Genomic DNA, 21,708 nt, shown 5'->3' on the forward strand with positions numbered 1-21,708 from the left:
GAGTGAGTAGTTGGTTGCAATTTGCAACCTCGCCACTAGATGCCGCTAAAATATTCACATTGCTCCTTTAATTATGTTTTTTTTATTCTAAAGAGGCCCCAATCAAAGCTGTTCAAACAAAATGTATATGATTTAGAGAAATATTTGAGCAATCTTGGACTTAATTATATTTGATTGTGTACATGTACATATTAATATATAAACAAACAATTAAAATCATTTTTACAAATGAGGGCAAAACAAAGTGTTGCAACATTTATTTGTAAACAAAAGCAGCAAACACAGTGGGTAAAAATAAAAGTGTGAATGAAAATTTTAATTAACCATTATAAATTGATTGTTTACAGTGCATTAACAAGTCACAAAAGGCAATAATTTGACAGGACATCGTGTGATTAAATATACAATATGATTTTTCAATGTGTGGCCAATATTACTACACCTAAACTTGACCTTAGTCCCAACCCCAGCTCGTTCAAACGGTGTCTCAATAGTGCATGCTGGGATTTGTTTTTTTTTGTCTCATTGAACAGGAATTTATCAAAAAGAAAACTCATTATCTTAAACATCTTCAAGATAATTCTGTGCATATTCAAATATCATTAACCATATTTGAATTTGTTCTAAAACTTTGGATTTGCATCATTATTGTTTGTAGCATCAAACCTTCTTGTCACACCACTCAATCTTAAAAAAGCAGGAAAATTTAAATAGCAAATAAATCAGCAAAAAAGCATTATTATTTTAAATCATATTCAATCATAATTACATCTTGTTCGTGTATAAAACAAAGAACACATGCTTAATTAGACACATTTTAAATAATAATAATATAAAACATTTCTAAAACATTTTTAATTAAAAAAAATTGCATAGTGCTGAGGTGTAAAACACTTCCCGGAAGGTTGTATTAATGGCCAAAATAAACAGACTCGAGTAAACAGACTTGAGATTATGAGAATGAACCCCATGTGTTTCCGAAAAGTGTTTTTTAAACGACGCCATAAAATTAGTTCATATGTAAATGTTAGTGAGGTGAACCTTTGTAGTTGACACCTCAATGAGTGGATTGCGAGTTTTTTACATTTTTGATCTCCAGTTCGAGTTGTGTTATCCTAACGTCCTTCTGGTTAAGCAGCTCCCTCAACCTTCGGATCTCGTCCTGGTGCTTATAAAACACTTGCCGGAGCTATATCCAAAAACAGATACATCAACTTAGATAAACATGGACATTGTATTACTGACAAGAACATTAAGGAAAGAAAGATCACACTTCTACATACTATATTAAAACCTTTTTTCACTGAAATGCTGATTATATGTAGCATACCTCATTCTCTGTTTTTGGCGGGGAGCACTGCGTACTATCCAGTTTTCCGTTGCTGACGTTGGCTGTAGATCTGCTGTTTTCATCTGGGGATGGAGGCAGTGAGGTGGAGAAGGATTTGTGTTGCTCGTTGTTTTCTTTAGTATTCAGCTGTTCCTGAAATTGGTGCGGCAAACCTGGTCGACTCTGAGAATCATGCGTCTCGATCGAGCTCAACTCTGCATAGTCCAGTTTACTTCCAGGCTTCAGTGACATCATCACCGGACCTTCATGAAATAAGTGAATAATCAAGAAATTATAACATATATAAATTATTATATATATATATATAATATATAAGAAATATAAACATAACAAAAACAACAATAACAATGCAAATACATGGAGCTTTTATTTACTTTTTTTTCTGATTGCTCCACACATACGCAAGTCTCTGCGTAAAAGTTTCGCATTCTGAAAGTCTAGTGTGACCGTGATATGATTCTGTTCTAAAATGCTTTTTAAATGTTGTGGTGCATGTGTGAAACACAATTTATCTTTATCTAACCTTTATTTAGACCACGGAGCCACTCGTCTGCTGTCAGGGCAGGCCTGTTCCCGGCTGTCATAGGGTAAATGTCCTCTTGATAAGACTCTGACTGCAGAAAAAAAAAACATCATTTTTAAACACTTGCCAGATTATTAGGGACCCTATAATCAGAGTGAGTGCACATTCTGTAACCAATGTGAAAACCCTTCTCTCTATCAACCAATTAACAAACCTAAAGTATCATATGTATTCGAATGGCATTATACCCTTCTTGGCACAATCATGGATAGAGGTTCAATGAGACTTTTGATTGTCACTAGCTTGTAGAATCTGAACACTTCACAGGAACACACATCCAGTCCTCGCTTTGGCATTACACCTAAAAAAAAAAAAACACACTCTTGATTGCAAAATCCACATCATGTGCAAAACCATTTCACAGAAATTTTAACATGCAAAGAAAGTATTTGGACACTTAAGCCAAATAGCCACTTAATTTAATGTCTTTAGTAATACAAGGACATTTAAGTTTGTAAATGCTTTTTTGGGCCTTTGTAAACATGTCAAATGAGAATGTTCAGTTCACTCAAAATGTATGTGACACATATGTGACCCTGGACCACAAAACCAGTCATAAGTAACACGGGTATATTTGTAGCAATAGCCAACAATACATTGTATTTGTCGAAATTATCGAGTTTCTTTTTATGCCCAAAATCATTACGATATTAAGTAAAGGTCCTCTATTTAGATATTTTGTTAATTTCGCTAATTAATATGGCTGGAAACATGCCTACAAATTTCGCTTGCCGCTGCCAGCTCTTTGGGAATTACCCATTAAAGTTTGGTGAATATTCACCTCAGGTTCATGACTGGTTTTGTGGTCCACATTTGAACGGCCACATATTCTATAACAAATCTATATGTGTGTTTATTTATTTTATGTGTATACTTCTGCTAAATCAACATCATAATGACAACAGATAAAATACAGTAGTGTTTTTCCAACCTGAAAATAAAATAAATGATACACAAAAAACCTTGCTTTTAAACCATTTTTCCTATTCAAATGATGTTGTCACTGTGCTTGTATGTGTGTGGGGAGTTGGAATAGGTGGTCAATGAGGACATTTGTAAAACAACATGGGTAGTATATGGGTTTTACAACATAATCATGGTGTTGTCAGGAACTGAAAGCCCAAAAAATGGGTTGGTTATACTCACCCATTCCCTTCTGTGGAAGAAGAGATCGGTATTCAGTCAGATAATGCACATATGGCTTCTCTGGGCTGATTTCATAGTATCTGATATTACCATCACCCTGAAGTTAAAGGGAAGATTGTGTTTTTCATTAAAGGAATAGTTCACCAAAAAAAGTGTTCTGATGAACTCAAGATATTTAAAAGAATGCTTGTAACCAAACAGTTCAGAAAAAAATGCTATATACATTTCATTGTTTAGTTGAACACAAAAGAAGATATTTTGAAGAATGTGGAAAAGAAAACAGTTCTGGGGCACCTTTGTCTACCATTTTAATAGTAAGTTTCTACATTATTCAAAATACTGTATTTTTAACAATCCTATTAACATGGAACTAAAAAAACAATTTGCAACTCCGGGCATATGTACTTACCTTTCCAGCTATGTACAGCATGTGTGTGTCAGGGTCATAGAACGGAAAGAGAACCCCAGAGGAGCCATCCAGGTCCTCTGAATAGGATGGCTGAGAGAGGTCCTCCTGCAACACACAAGTATATATATGTATTTAGGAATCAAAACACGTTTCATACTTGTTTTTATTAAACTACATGAGAATTTATATAAATTAAACATACAAGTACAAAGAAATGAACTGTGCAGAATACAATGACTGCTATATCATGACTGTTTCAACAGAGGGAAAATTAGGACCTTGTGATTGATGTATTATTTATACAGCCTCTCACATATTAGGTTGATAACAGTCCTCCAATGTAGTATTTGTTAACATTAGTTACTGAACAATGAAATAATGTGAAAAAAAGAAATTATATTGCTATTAACAAGGATTTTAATAAATACATTTTTTACATTTACATTTAGTCATTTGGCAGACGCTTTTATCCAAAGCGACTTACAGTGCACTTATTTTACAGGGACAATCCCCCTAGAGCAATGTGGAGTAAAGTGTCTTGCTCAAGGACACACTGCTGGTGGATGCTGGGATCGAACCAGCAACCTTTGATTTACTAGTACAGTGGTTTAACCCACTAGACCACCATCTCACACCATCTTTTTGTTTTCTAATGCATGAACAAATTTTAATGACTAATGTAAATGTTACCTCAATAGTTAAATGTAATTAAAGAACTGGATAAAAACATGATATGTATGTACTGAGACAGCCAGTATTTTGAATGTGGTTGAGCAGCTCTTACTTCATCCCAAAGTGCAATCTGACGATGGTTCCAGTGTGAGTTCCCTGTGGAAAGGAGCATTTTCATGTTTCCTAGAAATAGCACTTTACTGGCTTTGTGCGTCTTGCAATTTGTCTCCTGTAATCACACATCACACATGAGTTTAAAAATAATTGAACATTTCCTCTTTCTCTGTCTTACACACTGTTTACTGGTGAAAAAAAGATCACAGACCAGAAAAGTAAAAAAATGAATCATCTTAAATCAGGAAATAATTTCCTTGACTGTCTTGCTGAGTCACACGAAGAAAAGGTATGAAGACAAGCTGATGCTTGACCCCTTGATGACACATCACCTAAAGTTGCTGGTTTAAGATGTGTGATGTTTATAAAAATGTACAACAGGAAGTACATTTCAGAACAGTCATACATACCTCAGACAAAAAAAATTGAAATATATGTCCATAGGGTCATGGACTGGTTTTACCCTTTACTATATGAGATATACAATCAGCATGCCAAGCACACTAAATAAGGACATTTAATAAGACTAATGGCCACACACCTGTAAAAGGACTCCAGTGCGTGGATCAATTACTCTGATCTTCTTGTCTTTGCAAGAGGTGGCTAGTCTGCTGCCGTCTGTGTTAAAGGACATGGACAGAACCACATCCGGGTGCAAACTGATGGACTTCACAGGGTTCTTGATCACCTGCTCAGGAATGTCAAGATTCCACACCATAACCTGTACATAGAAACACAAAAAGGTCATACACAAATGTCACGTTTTAACTATGGTTGTAAATCAAAAATTCTGATTAAGAAGAGGCTTCAGATTATTTTCTATAAGCTAGAACCGGACAGTTACTTCTAAGAAACATTGCAAAGAATGTGAGATGAAGAACGTGTTAAACAAGAAAAAGAGACAGATGCGGTTTCCGTTTCATCAATGATTCAGGCGATTTAATTATAGTAACCTGGTAATCTTCACCTTCCCTAGAGACTGAAACACCATAACTGCATTTTCGCAGTTCACACAAAGATTTGTGGGAAATGATGATTCGTAAGGAAATCTACATTTTACCTAATATTTACATAGCTATTCTACTCGCACTTGCCCCCTTACCAGGCAAACAGCATTCAAATAAGATTGTGAATGAATGAATCCAAACCATTGCCTAAGATGCATGACTGTTTCATAATTATATATCTAATAATAATTACAAATACTATTAATAATTATAATATAAATACACATCATATACAAAATCTTGATTCTATGAATGACTGACTAAATGTCAAGATTTAATTACACTAAGAGATTTTTTACATCAGACTTTGGTACATCAAAGTCATCGTTCTGAAGCAGAGCGTCACAAGCTTATATGAATTTAAAAGATAAACGTTTTGTATGATAAATGAGAGAATAGAATTCAATAAGTTCACATTATAATTACTATTTACTATTTATAATCCAATTTTATTTCTTTTATTTTGATGGTTTAGTATCGTATCACATAATAATAATGTGTTGTATGAGTTTACTGTGCAAGTACCTGGTAGTCATAGCCAGTGCTGAAAATAATGTTGTTGGCGTTGGGGTGCCACTCAATAAGCCCAACACGGCGTGAATGACCCTGCAACTCTTTCCTAGGCACTATGATGTTCTTCATAACTCCGTGTTCAGGGATGTCCCAGATCTTTACCTGAAAAACAATTACATACATGCATGATTATCTATAAACAGGTGAAAAGCTGAACTCAGCTAATGAACAGTGGGTTCAGATGGACATTAATCAGATCAGTTTTCCTGACACCAGTGTGAATTTGAAGTGTATTCAGTATGTTCACACTTACTGTGGCGTCCTCTGAACATGATGCTATACAGAAGTCATTAAAAGGATTCCATTTAATGTCGAGCACATTGCCTCTGTGACCAGAAATCTTTGGATGTAGAGGATCGACCTTACCAGTCTGTGAGAACAAAGATACACACATATTTATTTACACACACAGCTACATACTGTACATAAAAACAGTAGTGGCCAAAATTGGTGTCTTGAGGACAAAATGTTTAGCGTTTCTTTCAGACAAAATAATTGGGCAAAAAGTATATCAGGGAATATGGGTTTCATTTGAATATACAAAAAAGTTTGTATATCAACCATAAGTGTGTTTTGTTTTTGTTTACTGTTGTTTTTAAATGAAAATCTCAGCAAACCAAACTTGAAGCTACTGTAAACGACGGAACAGGATAAAACACATCAGATCCACTCTGAAAACTAGCCTCAATAACATATGCAAATTGTACTCTTGCTTTGCATCTATTTATATATCTCTACTTCAAAACAAGACAAATATACTTATTAAGTGTAGGATTTTTTCCACTGAAGAACAAAACCAAAGTGCTTACAAGTTGGGGCAAAAATCGGAGCATGCCACATACTGTATGTCTGCAGAAGACAGCAGAAGCAAGTCTCAGCAAGTGGAGCATCCTTTAGTAGCCCAAAGACAATTACGCAATCCATATGACTCAGTCAACAAGTGACGGAACTTGACTACATCATTATTAAGATCTTAAAAGACAACTTTATAAGCACTGTTTCTTGTTGCCCTGAGATATACATTACATTAAATTCAGGCTACTACAGCTTTCATGTAGCTCAGTGGTAAGAGCACGTAACAATGTAACAAGGTAACAATTTTTTGTGTGGAGTTTGCATTTTCTCCCTATGTCAGCGTGGGTTTACTCCATGTGCTCCGGTTTCCCCCAACAACCCAAAGACATGCAGGTTAGGTTGATTAAGGATTCCAAAATGTACCCCCAACTTGTGTATTGACTGACTGTTTCTCGCCGTGAATATAGCCTGAGATGCTGGAATGGCGTTAAGAATGAATAAAACAAACAAACTATATGTGTTGCTACCAAACACTTATTATGTATTAAAATACATCTTTGTCAACGGATGTAACTGATGTTTGGGGGTGAGAGTAATGATTCAAAATGAGGCCTGCAGCATGTAAGCTGTGTCATTCCTGAGACATGAGGTAATATCTCTCTGAACATGACACGGTTAAAAAACCACTGAGCAGTGAGGAGTGTGTGTGCGCGGTGTGCGCATGTGTTCAAAATTAAATGAGTCTATTTAGATCTCCATGAAAATGTGTCCTGTTTGCTTGACCTGAAGAAAGAACATGTGAATTAGACTGAAGAAAATCTGATAACAGTGAGGCTAACGTAAAGGAGTTAAAAAATATACACAAATATATATTACTTTTATATACAAAAGAAAGAATTGAAACAATTCATCAACCATAAACTATTCACCGACAGTTACCAGGTTATTCTTAAAAGAATGCAACATGACTAGAATTTTAAAGAGAGGTAGGGCGCTTACGTGATGGATGGACACCACCAGGAAAGCCCCGCCCCCTGCACATTCAGTGATGACAGCGATAAAGTGAGGGTTGATGGCACAGAGGTGGTTGTCATGAACGCTCCGGGTAATGGGCACACCATCATAGCAGTTCTCTTTTGTGGATGGTTTCCCAAACACGTGGCGATACTTGGAGCTACGGTACTGAGGACGCCATGTCATCTAGAGTAAAACAAATTGATCAATAACAAGTCCTGGATAAACATAGGTAACAATAATATAATATTTTAATTGAACATTGCACATAGAGGCAGTGTACATAAAATGATGATTCATCAATTATTTAGCATAAAAAATTAGGATGAAGAGATCTATGAAGAGATGTGGTCTCCATTTTGTCTTATGTTTATAGCAACAGGCTCATTCTCCAGACATCGCTACCAACAAATATTGGTGGTTATGAATGTTAAAACATGTCTCAACACATGCACCATGAGTGTATATTTTTTCATAAATTTCCTTGTCTTTCTTGAAAATGCTCATTGATAACATAAATCCAGTTCTTGGATCCCTCTTTGGAAGCCAAGAAATATTGCACACCAGATTAAGAAGATATTTATAAAAAGCACACACTAGAGCACTACAGAAACAGGAAATATAGATTGAAATGACCATTTGTGATCAGAACTGGGCTTTTCTACAATATAGCAGAAAATGAAAAGGTACTATTATTTCTTTAGAATTCAAAGGGCCTAAGTTCTAACCATCCTCTACCCCTTATGTATTTCCTTCTACTTCCTTCTTCCAACTGAAATATCCATGTGGACCGTTTTCTATCATCTTTACCTACAGGAAACAGCAGAGAAAATCCCTAAATGCAAAGTGCGTTTGACTTTAACAACTAGTCTGAAGTTCACAAAAAATGTCTGTTACAATCTAGATGGCCAAGAAGATAAATGCATAGTGAAACCAGTAAGTCTGTTTTTGACTACGTAATGTTCTCCTGTACTGAGATAAGCCTCAAACCTTCCCAGAAAACGAAAGAAAACCTGTTGTTCCAACAGTTGCTAGATGTGTACAAGTCATGTGTGTAATTGAATTCTGTGGGTGAAGATCTGATTAGAGAAGAGGCTGGTGTGAGCAAAAATCTTTATTGCATATTATCACATTGGTGAATATATGATTTTACATTAAAAATTATTTTAAAAAGTTAGGCCTATCGCACTATAGAAAGTATTTTTTATATTTGAACAATTTTACCCATTCCACTTATCTCTTTTAAGAATTTCAAAGAAATGAGAGTCTTATCTGTGCATGAAATGGCAAGGGAGCAAAAACAAGTATCACACCACTCATATAACATATTCATGAACGTGAATTGACAGTCAACAAGAAACATACAGTACTGCTCAGATTAGATGACGATACGAAGTTTATAATAGTGTTTGCATATTATCAAATTATTTTGTAATGTTTGAATTGACCAGCTTTGGAGGGCTGGTGTAATGATTAACAGAATGATGGATCAGCCAGCATGGGTGTGGTGGTAGGAAACAATATATCGAATTGATAGAAATCAGAGAAATACCAGATAACCGATAAACTTTTCAATTAAAATAACTAAAATAACCACACAACAAATAGCAGACAGAATGTAACAGCTAAACTTCTTGACCTAAAGTTTAAAAGTTACAGGATTTTCCTACATTCACATCCCCTACTGGAAATGATAAATGATAATGACAATATAGTACATACTGTATACTGAGCATCGTGACATAAATTCACGTTTTCCTCCATCCCTGTAAACCCCTTACAGGCAATTTCTGAAACAAAACCACCAATATAAAAACTACTCACCCTGTCTGTGCCGTGAGAAAAAAGAAGTGCACAAATTAACACTGGAGGTAGTCCCTGTTTGCCACTTCCACCGGCAGAGTTATAACTCCATTTTATCTCACGTGTACATTTTAGAAGAAGCAAATGTAAAACAAAGGAAGGTCATCAATACAAGAGCGAGAAAATGAGACCTGAAAACCAGATGTCAGGCGTCTGCCCCGCAGCATAAAGGTGGACAGAATGCAAGCAGCACGTCCAGTGTTTGTTAGCAAAGCAGGTAAGAGATCATGTGTGCACACTCCCTAAATGGGTGGTGCCTTCCAGCAGAAAGCGGAGCAGAGCGGGTTGGTATGAGGGAAAGACAGATCATAAGAAGTTCCCCACAGGCAAAATGACAAGCTGTTCTGTAAGTAAAACTCCGAAAAAATCTGACATTAAGTCCCAATGTCTGCATTTCTGATGCAATTGTTCAGGCAATGTCACCAATATCCAACACACCTTTAAATGTTGCTATAGTAGCGATGTAAGCTTTGGCACTCCAAGAGTCTGGAAGGAGACTGTAGTATAAACTATCAGAAATATTTCCTAACGTCTATATTGGCACCTTGCTTTAGTCCTCCTGAGCTCAAAAGACACTTGAGAGAATATATTGGCCTACGTGAAACCTAAAAATTTCAATTCTGTCCTCATTTGTCATTCCAAAACAGAAGATATTTAGAAGAATGTTGGTAACCAAACAATATTATACCCCGTTGACTTCCATTGTATGGACGCAAAATTTCTTAAGATATATTTTGTGTTTCATAGAAGAAAGAGTCATTGGTTTCAACCATTTCTTGGCAACATATTTGCCATTCACATTTACAGTTATTATTAAATAATGCACAACAAACATATTTAGCATTATTTAGCATATTAACATTATTTAAGTTTACACAAATTAACAGGAAATGATCTGCAGTTATTAAAGTGATGGGGCGGCATGTGTTACAGGATATGTGGAGTGTAAACACGCACATGGACGAAGTCCAGTCCACAGGTCAGGCTCGGTCTGACAGAGCAGACGGAACCTGGAACAGTTTCACTTTTATCAAATAATATCAGAATATACCTGGGTAGCAAAGATGTAGTCTGCAGTCGAACATCGATCACTAAAAAAATAATCTTTCACACCGCCATTAACAATGGGTTCATGCTCTGTAATAAGAGCAATTTAAGAGAAGCTCGACAGGAAACTTCTGCAGGCCTAAAAAGATGGGAAATGTCCAGAGATTACAGACATTATGGTAATGGCTAGCAAGGAGAGGAAAGCTCTTAATGCATAGATCTTTTAGTTTGGAATCAGTAGAAGCTATTTGATCTTAATAGGGGCGATCTGCATTTCTACAAAACAGCACCTGGTTTCAGTTTCTGGGCCATTAAGACCACACCAAATTGTATGTACATCCCTGAGATCCTATATATGTGACATTGTCATTAGTTTTGTCTTGGATTACCCTGGGAATGATCTGTTGTTGTGTTAATAGTTCCTAAAATGCACCTTTGCTTTGTCTGGTTGAGTTTCACAATGTAAGTGGTGTTTATCCTGTTTTACATTTATATTATTGCAAAGGAGGCCTTTTGGTGAGGTATGTTTTGGAAATAAATAACAATGACAATAAAGTTTACTGTATATGGGTAGTGGACAAATATATTGTGTGTCCTATGTTGTTTCCTTTGAATTTTATTTTATTTTAAAATGATTATTTATTAATTAATATTTATAATAAACATAGCATAAGTGAGATTTATCTTCATTGTTCGTTTATTTTTATCATACCATAGGACACATTTAGACTTTTATTTGTCAACAATTCAATACATATAGAATACGTCCTCTTTACATTAAAGTGAAATAACTTTTAAAATAAATATTGAGATTTAAAAGTGAACAGAAATATATTAAAAAATACTATTTATTAGACTCTATACAAATGTCATGGCTATGAACGCAACAGGAGTTAAAGGGTGGTTCACAAAACTGCAAATATTTCCAAGTTCCAGCAATTTCCAATAAATTTGTGTAATGTCGTTTTGCATGTGCCCACCCCTTAGCGTCTTCAAGCAGTTTGCTTTGCAAATAGGGTAATGGAGGGAGATGAACTACGTTTGTGCTCTGTGTAAAACCTATTGGTTGGATAGATGAAATCATAAAGTGAGTTTCTAAAATCCTGTTGAGATAGGCCTATAGAAAAATGTAAATTCTCTACCAATGTACTAAATCTACAGGCTATGACTCATTTGTGATGGTTTGCTTTTTCTAAGAGTGGGAATGTTCGATTTGACTTTCAAACAATACATTTGAATAACAATATCCTTCACAAAATGACACAAATGGCAGAACCAAAATAGTTTTCCTGGTAGGAAATTTAACAATAAAAACATTTAAACAGATTTAAAAATCTTAATAAAAAATAAATAACTTTATAATAAAATGTGTTTTCAGTCAATACACATTGTGACCTATATACACGTTTAAACCTTTAAACCAGGCTATAACCAAATTTAAAATATGGGTGGAGTCAGAAAAGTGTGTTTTAAGCCTATAGGTGTATACAGATTTGCACTTTCCGACAAATGTCACATACACTTTTTTGTCATGATTCCACTATCATGTCATGTTTATTCTTGTTGTTTGAGTGGAGTCATGGCATAACCTATGGTTTTGTGTGAGATTGAGTGATCTTTCTCGTGTCTCGTCATTGTTCCCTACATCTCGTTCCTCGTCAGCCTCTCCTTAGTGCTAATCCCCAGCACCTGTTGCTCGTTATGATCCTGTGTCTGTCTTCCCTATAAAGAGTCCTCATGTTTCATTGTCCTGTGCGCGTTCATTGTAGATGTACCTGGTCCTCGTCTGAACGTTATTCTATGCTTGTCATCTTGTTCCTGTTTCCTCCCTTATAGTAAGTGTTAGTTTAGTGTTTGTTTCAAGTGTTTGTTTTATAGTCTAGTTAGTTAGTGTTCTTGTCCTTGTTAAAGTTTATATTGTTATCCTGTCTTGTTTTACCCCATCGTGGGTCTTTGTTTTGTGTTTCTTTGTTAATAAATTCCCTTGTTTACCCCCACGTCTGAGTCCTGCCTGCAATTGGGTTCTCACGCCATGTCTCAAAGAGAGATTCATGACACTTTTTTTAGACGACACATTATTGTTCCAAACAAACTTACAGTACTAAAGCTAAACTTACATTTATATTTACGCATTTGGCAGACTCTTTTATTAAAAGCGACTTACATTGCATTATTTTATACATTTGTTTCTAAGTATGTGCAATTACCTGGTATTGAACCCTCAAACTTGCGTTGTTAACGCAATGCTCTAACCACTGGGCTACAAGAAAGCTTAAAATTTGTTGCTTGAGAAAACAATGATGTTCATTACAACTTTCAGACAAGCTTCCAGATTCTTAACTACCCTCTTGGCTGGATTCGGTGTCAAAAATAGGTTATTCATTTGTATCCCTGCCCCTGACATAGAAAATGAGCTGTATTTGGAGGACTGTGTGCACCTGCACTGCATCAATGGAAACATTTATTGTAATGGCACGAGTATGAAAAAATATATTTACATTTAAGCTTTTAGCAAGGCTTTTTTTCCAAAGCAACTTAAAAAGTAAAACGAAAAAGTTTGTTCATAAACAATGTCTATTCATGATATTCACTCACACAATCTTGCCATCTGCTAATCTATACACTATGACATTCAGAAGAGAAACCCTAAACTAAATCAATATGTTTATTGACTACTAGAGGGAAGGGATGTACTGCACAAACAAACTGTATAAAGCATTACAAAGGGCAGTTAGGTCAGTAAGATACCATCCTATTAAAAAACCCACTTAGGCAGAGAGGATGCTGGGAAATGCTCTGATGTTTTTTTTAGAGTGGATGCAGGAAACAAAGGGAGGTTTAGTAGACGTTAATTTGATTTTGATGCACTGCCACTCTAAGAGACAGTGAATCACCATTAGAGAGATATGCAATTATATGCTACAACACTGCATTCCAGGTCCTGTACATACAGTAGTGTATGTACTGAATTTGACTGTAATCTTACTTCTTGATCTAACAGTATGAAGTTTTTTAGGCAAGGCAAGGCAAGGCACTTTTATTTATATAGCACATTTCATAAACAGTGGCAATTCAAAGTGCTTTACATAGAAGAAATTAAAATAATAAAAAGAAATAAGAGTAATTAAAACAGTTTATAAAAGTAAGATACAGTACAGTACAGACAGTCGGACGAACATTGGCACAGTGCTCATTCATTAAATGCATAGCTAAACAGATGCGTTTTGAGTCTGGATTTGAAAGTGACTATTGTAGGAGCACATCTGATCTCCTCTGGAAGCTGGTTCCAGCTGCGGCTGGCATAATAGCTAAAAGCAGATTCGCCATGCTTTGAGTGAACCCTTGGTATTTCTAGCTGATATGATCCTAGTGATCTGAGTGATCTGTTGGGTTTATATTCATTGAGCATATCTGCAATGTATTGAGGTCCTAGGCCATTGAATGATTTATATACCAGTAATAATACTTTAAAATCAATCCTAAATTTAACTGGGAGCCAGTGTAAAGACCTGAGGACTGGTGTGATATGTTCATATTTTCTAGTTCTGCTCAGAATCCTGGCGGCAGCGTTCTGTATGAGCTGCAACTGTCTAATGGTCTTTTTGGGAAGGCCAGTGAGGAGTCCGTTACAGTAATCCACCCTGCTGGTGATGAAAGCATGAACAAGTTTCTCTAAGTCTTGTCTGGAAACAAAGCATCTAATTCTTGCAATATTTTTCAGATGGTAGTATGCTGATTTGGTTATTGCTTTGACATGACTACTGAAACTAAGGTCTGACTCTAGTGTCACACCAAGATTCCTGACTTGATTTTTAATTGTTTGACCCCTAGAGTGAAGGTATGCGTTCACCTTGAGAACTTCATCTTTGTTTCCAAATGCAATTGCTTCAGTTTTGTCTTTGTTTAATTGAAGAAAGTTTTGACACATCCAATTGTTGACTTCATCGATGCATTGGCACAGGGAGTCAATGGGGCTGTAATCGTTAGGCGATAGAGCTAAGTAGATCTGTGTGTCGTCTGCATAGCTGTGGTAAGCAATTTTGTTCTTTCTCATTATTTGGCTCATTGGGAGCATATACAGGTTGAACAGGATTGGCGCAAGAATTGAGCCTTGAGGGACTCCGCATGTCATGGATGTCCACTCAGACTTATGATCTCCTATACTCACATAATAACCTCTCCCATCTAAGTATGACCTGAACCATTTTAGGACTATCCCAGAAAGCCCCACCCAGTTTTCCAGCCCCACCCAGTTTTACATAAATGAACATTTTAGGGGCACTTGATATTATTTCATAATCTTAAAAACCTATGTATATGTCTGAGTGTTTTTGTAAAGAAAAATTGTGCAAACATAATCTATTCTTTCATTACATCCAAAATATTTTATTTTAAACAACTTTTATTGGGTATCCCCATATAATGAAGAAAAACAGGAAAGTATGGACGTTTCGTCACTTTACCACGCAAACACCATGGGCCTATCTAACTACAAACAAGCGCAGATCTGTGATCTTGCTATCTGAGATCTTGCAACGACTGGGATTACGTGCGATTCATCAAAAAAAAATTATGCCACCAATCTAATCAAACGAATGATCGTACCTTGATAAACGCGGCGGCTGAAATCAATCGAAATTTACATATCATGCCCCTATAAATTCTGGGTGTAGACGCCTCGTCTTTAGATTTTACGACATGAAGAAATATTATCCAGCCAAAAAGAGGAACTTTTCCGATTTACATATTAAAGTTTAATCTTGAAATGCGGTTCAAAGGAAGCAAAAAACGGTTTGGAATCATCACACCACTGCTGCGGTTAACAGCGTTGGTGTAGTGAACTGAACTTCAGCTGAGGTTTGTATTTTTTATTGGATATTTATGTTTTGTAAAAATGACCGAACATTTTTTTTGTTTGTTTCACTTTTATTTTTACACTGAAAGTATTGTTGCTGTTTTAAATTACTTAGGTTTTATAATGCATTTAAATATAAAAAAAATATCTGACTTTCAGTCTTGAAAAACTTTGATAAAGTAACATTAATGTGTTAATGTAAAAACAAATGTAGATATACATTACTGATCATAATGTTTACAAGCAAATCTTTTTATATAGTTTTCTTTATAGGTGAAGAAAAATGGTCTGTGGCAAAGGAGACAGATGCATGCTTCTATGCAGGATAAAGGTATAAAATATAATGCTTATAAAAGCAATAATGCTTTTTTCTCTTTTATATCTGTCAGAGGCCAGACCAGCGATCTTTAGCCCCAACAAACCGGTGTGGAGCCTGCCACACAAAGTAGGTATAGATATTGTACAGCTTTCCTGTAGCTCAGTGGTAATAGCATAGCACTAACAACGTCAAGGTCGTGGGTTCGATCACGGGGGATTGCACATACTTTACAAATGTACAGGATAATGCAATGTAATTCGTTTTGGATAAAAGCGTCTGCCAAATGCAAAAATATAAATGTTCGATAACCAATTAAAATTCACCTCCCACATTGCAGCAACCCCTCAACTTGCAGGTATGTGCTCTACAACATCAGGAAAAGCAGGCCTCTCAGCTGGTCATATAAAGACTGGACAACTGCAATTATCTACAGGCCAGCCTTTCAACCAATGCAGTCAAGCCCTTACATATGATCCAGAATGCACCTGCACGTCTAATTTTCAACCAGCCTAAAAGTGTAAATGTAACACCCCTCCTGATTTCATTTCACTGGCTGCCAGTTTCCGCCCGCATCAAGTTTAAATCGCTGACACTGGTCTTTAGAATAACAACGGAAAAGTCGCCCCAAAAAAACCTGATCTTTCTATTTGTCATTAATCCGTTTCCGTTTATCAGAAGGGTTAAGCGTGCACAGACCTTCACCCTATCTTAAAACTTGCATAAATGAATCGAGACCTGCCGGAGCGCACCCACGTGGGTGGCAAAACACTCAGCAAAATGACAACTTACAATTTCAGGAAACGCAATTCCGTGCAACATTTCAGTCTCCAGGAACACCTGATTCCTTTGTAAGTTGTAGGGAAGTCGCAAGTAATTTCAGAAAATGGTTGCGTGTTTTAGACCCGGTGTCCTTGTTTCTGATATTCTCCTCAACCATTTTGCTGGGTGTTTTGCCACCCAGGGGAGCTTGTCCCAGGGCGTGTCCCAGGGCGTGTCCCGACACGTTCACGTGGGAAAGTGACACCAATGCATACCCTCTATAAGAGATCATTTTAAAAAAGAAGTCACCCTTGAGATAATGAACCATGTTTTTTGTGGTACAAGTGTAGTAACCATGTTTTTTTGGTGCATTGATTACTTTGCGCAAAACCATGGTTTTACTACAGTTACCATCATTTACTATGGCTTTTACAAAAAACATGGTTTTCAAAACAATTTTTTTGGTTTTAACTGGGGTAAAAACATGTTTTTTCATTTTTAACTGTAGTAAAACAATGGTAAATTTTTGAAGGGGCGTGGCACTTTAAGACACTACTGCTATAATGTCAAGAATACATTTTGAGAAATCCTAAAGAAAATGTGGTTGTTTAAAAGATTCTAAAATGCAACTAAAAACGTATAAATAAAACATCTACAGTCACAATACAGTTTCTACAGTAATGTGTTATTTAGTACTTATGCTAAAAAGTGCAAAATATCCAATAAGAGTTAGTAAGTAACCCTAAACATTTGGACAGTAGTTTATGTGAATAAATAAACTTCACATTTTCAAAAACAGATACATCAAATTTACTACATATGTCATGTTGACCTACAAAGTACTACAAATAACAGCAAAATACTTATACAACACGTGTTGTTAAAGTACAATTTTAAATAACATTATATAAATAACATTCCTGATAATAGACAAATATATCACCATGACCTATATATTGGGTAGATATTAGATTTTTTTATTATCTAATCGCCCTATTCATTTTTTAAATTGGGCCAACATTTTTATGTCCACATTCCATTCCATTCCATTTTCTACCGCTTATCCGAACTACCTCGGGTCACGGGGAGCCTGCGCCTATCTCAGGAGTCATTGGGCATCAAGGCAGGATACACCCTGGATGGAGTGCCAACCCGTCGCAGGGCACACACACTCACTCATTCACTCATTCACTCACGCACTCACACCCTACGGAGAATTTTTCCAGAGATGCCAATCAACCTACCATGCATGTCTTTGGACCAGGGGAGGAAACCGGAGTACCCGGAGGAAACCCCCGAGGCACGGGGAGAACATGCAAACTCCACACACACAAGTCGGAAGCGGGAATCGAACCCCCAACCCTGGAGGTGTGAGGCGAACGTGCTAACCACTAAGCCACCGTGCCCCCCTTATGTCCACATATCACCTAGAATTTTGTTTTAAAGTTTTAAAGTCCACAGGGGTGTAAAAAATGACCATAATAAAATGGGTCATGTGAGGTGAATGAGATACAAATATTGTATGGTAAGTTAGGGTGACCATACATGTCATTTTTCCCGTATGCGTCCTGGCCAGGATTTCTATTACTGCATCCTCCAAAGGGCGCATACGTCATCCGGCTGTCTCATTTCAGTACAAAAAATGTTATAACATTTAGTACCATCATTGTAGTTTCATTCTTACTATGAAATGTAACTGTTGCTTTCCATAAATAAAACTTGTAATAATAAACCTCAATGACGAATGTGACTGACAAATGCGACCTGCGATCCTGGCAAGTGCGTATCCTGGAAAAATGGCACGTATGGTCACTCTAGGTAAGTACTTATATTTTATTCATATTTAGCACCATTTAGCTGCCCAAGATTAACGTAACATTCATGGTTTGAAGTCTGTTTAAATGCTAAGCTTCATTCTACAAACTAGCCACGTAATACACAATAATAATATATTTTGTTTCTGCATTTTTGTGTGTGTCACTTATTTACTATAGTTTCATTTGTGTTATTTCGACCAAAATGCTTTTTAATTGGCACTGTGCATTAAAAAACATTTCAGTCGAGTGCTAACTATTGGTACTTATAGGGACTGTTACAAAGCAGCTTTTAACCAGTAATTTAACTTTTAACGGAAAGTTCACTCAAAAAAAAAAAGGTCAACACTGATTCACCCTTGTGTCAATAAAACCTAATATTTTGAGAAGTCTCTATACAATTAGTCACGGGAGACTGGGGGTGTTTGTTTGGTTACCAATGTTCTTCAAAATATCTCCTTTTGTGTTTTGCAGAAGAAAGAAGGTCATAAAGGTTTGGAATGATATGAGGGTGAGTAAATTATGAAACTAAAGAATTTTCATTTTTGTATGAACTGTTCGTTTAACTACACAGATCTCACCTTTCCCTTCCACATTTGGACTTGTTCACTTAAGATTTTAAGAGGAAGCATATTTTGAATATACACACACAACACTCATGAATTAAGGACGTTGCATGTCTGCCATTAGATTTTGAGATTGATAAATCTGTGTTGGTCAGAAAAACAGACATAAAAATATAACCTGGTGGTGACATTACAATCTAAAAAACACAAAACCAAGCTGTGTAAGAATGCAATCAACTTGCCTACAGTCATTAGTACAGACAGAACTCTGACTACAGCAAAGTCTGGTACTTTTTGCAGCTTAAACTCATCAATAAACTGCCCACTCGGACAGAAAGAGACATTTGACTGACATGTAAAGCAATCAATCACAATTCATTTAGTTTTTTTACATTTTACTAAGGGGTAGGATTATTAGACATACTATTAGCCCTCTTCAAAGTTGCTTAAGGTCAGCCAATCAGAATAATGCTTATCTTGATCAGTATAGTCTTTTATTGCCTACAATGTATGTGGCCATGTATTGTGAGGATGAGTCTCCAATACACTACAAACTCCAAGAAAGTGGAGGCTAAAAAAATGCTGTTATTTAACAGACCGTTCATCTGAATTGTTCTAATTTACAAAACAGGAAAACATGCTACTAATCAAATATATTGCAATAATCATAATACACTGCCAACAGGAAACATCAAATAGAGAAACAAAAATCTTCAGCCTGTGTTTGTGAAAGATCGGTTAACAATAATCACCTGATTGCAAAGGTATAAGGAAAATACATTAATATAAAGGAGTGCCCCAGATGGACAACAGTAACAGCCAATGTGTCCTGGACAAGACCCAGAATGCAGCAGCACTCAGGGCTAAGCGACATGTTTGCACACGACCACACCTCCCTTTAACATGTCTTACCCTGAGGACTTTGACACCTGGCAACCTTCATAAGCTATCTTTACCAGCACTCACTCTCACACGGGCCATGCCATTTCCTCCATTTAGAATCATGTAATCCTGAACATATATACAAAAATGTGTAATGAAGTTACGATGTCATGATGTTCACTTGTCAAATCAAACGTACTGGGAGATTTTATTATTTGCACAATGCGTAAATAATTCTGCAGGGTAAATCGCAACAGTCCAGAGATTCTTATCTATACTGGAATGAAAAACAAGATAGTAGGCTGTAACGTAAGAATTTGAAATATGTAATCCAATGAGTTCACAAACGGAACAGGTGCACATTTTTAGTATAACTCACAGGTTCACACCTGAAGTAGCCCATCAGTCAATGATCTTTACATAAATAAGTTACTTTTCTTATACATTCTCAGATCTGCCTTACAAAACAATCCATTATTTTATTGAAACGTCCATGTAAACAGTTTACAGATGTTTATGCTTCCGAAACTCATACGTAGTAAACAGACGTCATAAGGGTAGGATAAAGTTTACATTGGAAAAAAGCACAAATATAGAACAGGGAAAATGGGTTGCATAATAGGATACACAGGAATTATTAAGCAGGCAGTCATTTTATAGTGACTGTGCCAAACAAAGCATGATGTGAAAAGCATAACTAGCATAACTACATGCACTTTCATCAGCTTCAAAATAAATAAATAATAAAATGAAATTAGTTTTAAGATAACGCTGCCTTGAACACATTCGATAGAAAGAAAACTACAGGCAAGTAAGAAATTAGTTTTCTTACCTTTGTGATGATGATCAAGTAGTATGAGGTAAAATGACGCTACAACCCACATGTACTAAATCCGCGTCTTTTTAAACATTTGTAAATGAGTCACTCACAAAAATGTGTCACAGACAGAGAGAGAGAGAGAGAAGAGAGAGAGAGAGAGAGAGAGAGATAGAGGGTGGAGGGAGGAGTTCATAGATGCCGCAGTGTTTGAGGTGAAGCGAGAGAACTGAATCGGGTGGCAACAGTCCTCCTAGTAGGATAAAATAAACTCTCTTACACAAGGTGGCGCTTGGAGGCTCAGAGGATCAAACCTTTAGTTTAGGTTTATTCAACCCCTAGTACGTCTTTTGGTTTTATTAGAGACAAGTGTTGATAAAATACATAGTATGAATTGATGCCATTTATTGTTACATAAAAAAGAAATTGAATTGTTTTTGAACGTTAATCCTTTTACAGTCATCAGAAACGAGTATGATTGGTGAAGCCTTTAAATCGCAGTTAAATGTAACAGGTTCCACGTGACCTTTACGCATATTTGTTAATGCAACACAGTGAAGATTTAAATATGAGCAACCTGTTATGTATGACCATACGACAAACAACTTCCTGCTTAGAAAGCCACGCCCGTTTCAAGCCTCGTTTTCCGATAACCATTGTTCCCGTTTGTTCGATTTCAATGCGTTTGATGCGGAGCATGCGCCGCTGCGGTGGGCTGGAAGATGATGAGAGAGATGATATAACCAGTAGCCCGTCTGCCATAACCTATTAAAGCTACTTGACAGCAGGAGTTTTAAGATTTATTGAATGGCTTTTTGATAGTGAAATTTGAGATTTATTGCATCGCAACATCGTTGATTTTTCCATAGATTATATATATATATATATATATATATTTAGATATTTCTACAGCTTAAAATAATTTATTGTTTAATAAACCATTTATCTATTATTTTACATGTGTAGTAGCTTTACATATTATCATAACATAATCTATAATCATTTATTATACATCTATTAAAGTCTACTATAATATACTATATATAAATCTACTAAAGTATTATTCTTTAGGCTGTTTTTTACTCAAGTATAATAACAATTACACTATGATTGACCAATCAT

At 36.0% G+C, this 21,708-nt stretch overlaps 1 protein-coding gene across 3 annotated transcripts; it reads right to left on the reverse strand.

The window, feature by feature from the left end:
- Window positions 1-242: 242 nt before the first annotated feature.
- Window positions 243-20,798, reverse strand: coro2aa (coronin 2Aa). 3 transcript variants are annotated; one of them, XM_056764137.1, is made up of 12 exons: window positions 20,602-20,798; window positions 7,650-7,850; window positions 6,109-6,225; window positions 5,808-5,957; window positions 4,817-4,996; window positions 4,274-4,390; window positions 3,490-3,594; window positions 3,081-3,177; window positions 2,123-2,235; window positions 1,875-1,965; window positions 1,331-1,593; window positions 243-1,189 (listed from the first exon to the last, which is right to left on the reverse strand). In XM_056764137.1, exons 2-12 carry the CDS (start codon window positions 7,848-7,850, stop codon window positions 1,058-1,060), a joined length of 1,566 nt encoding a protein of 521 aa, XP_056620115.1. In that variant the 5' UTR covers window positions 20,602-20,798; the 3' UTR covers window positions 243-1,057. The 3 variants fall into 3 exon arrangements, with proteins under 3 accessions (XP_056620115.1, XP_056620097.1, XP_056620107.1); XM_056764119.1 differs by lacking the exon at window positions 20,602-20,798 and adding an exon at window positions 16,538-16,680; XM_056764129.1 differs by lacking the exon at window positions 20,602-20,798 and adding an exon at window positions 9,489-10,020.
- Between the last annotated feature and the right edge of the window lie 910 nt (window positions 20,799-21,708).

The sequence above is a fragment of the Triplophysa dalaica genome, chromosome 2 (assembly GCF_015846415.1).
Source record: "Triplophysa dalaica isolate WHDGS20190420 chromosome 2, ASM1584641v1, whole genome shotgun sequence".
Classification (NCBI taxonomy): Eukaryota; Metazoa; Chordata; class Actinopteri; order Cypriniformes; family Nemacheilidae; genus Triplophysa; species Triplophysa dalaica.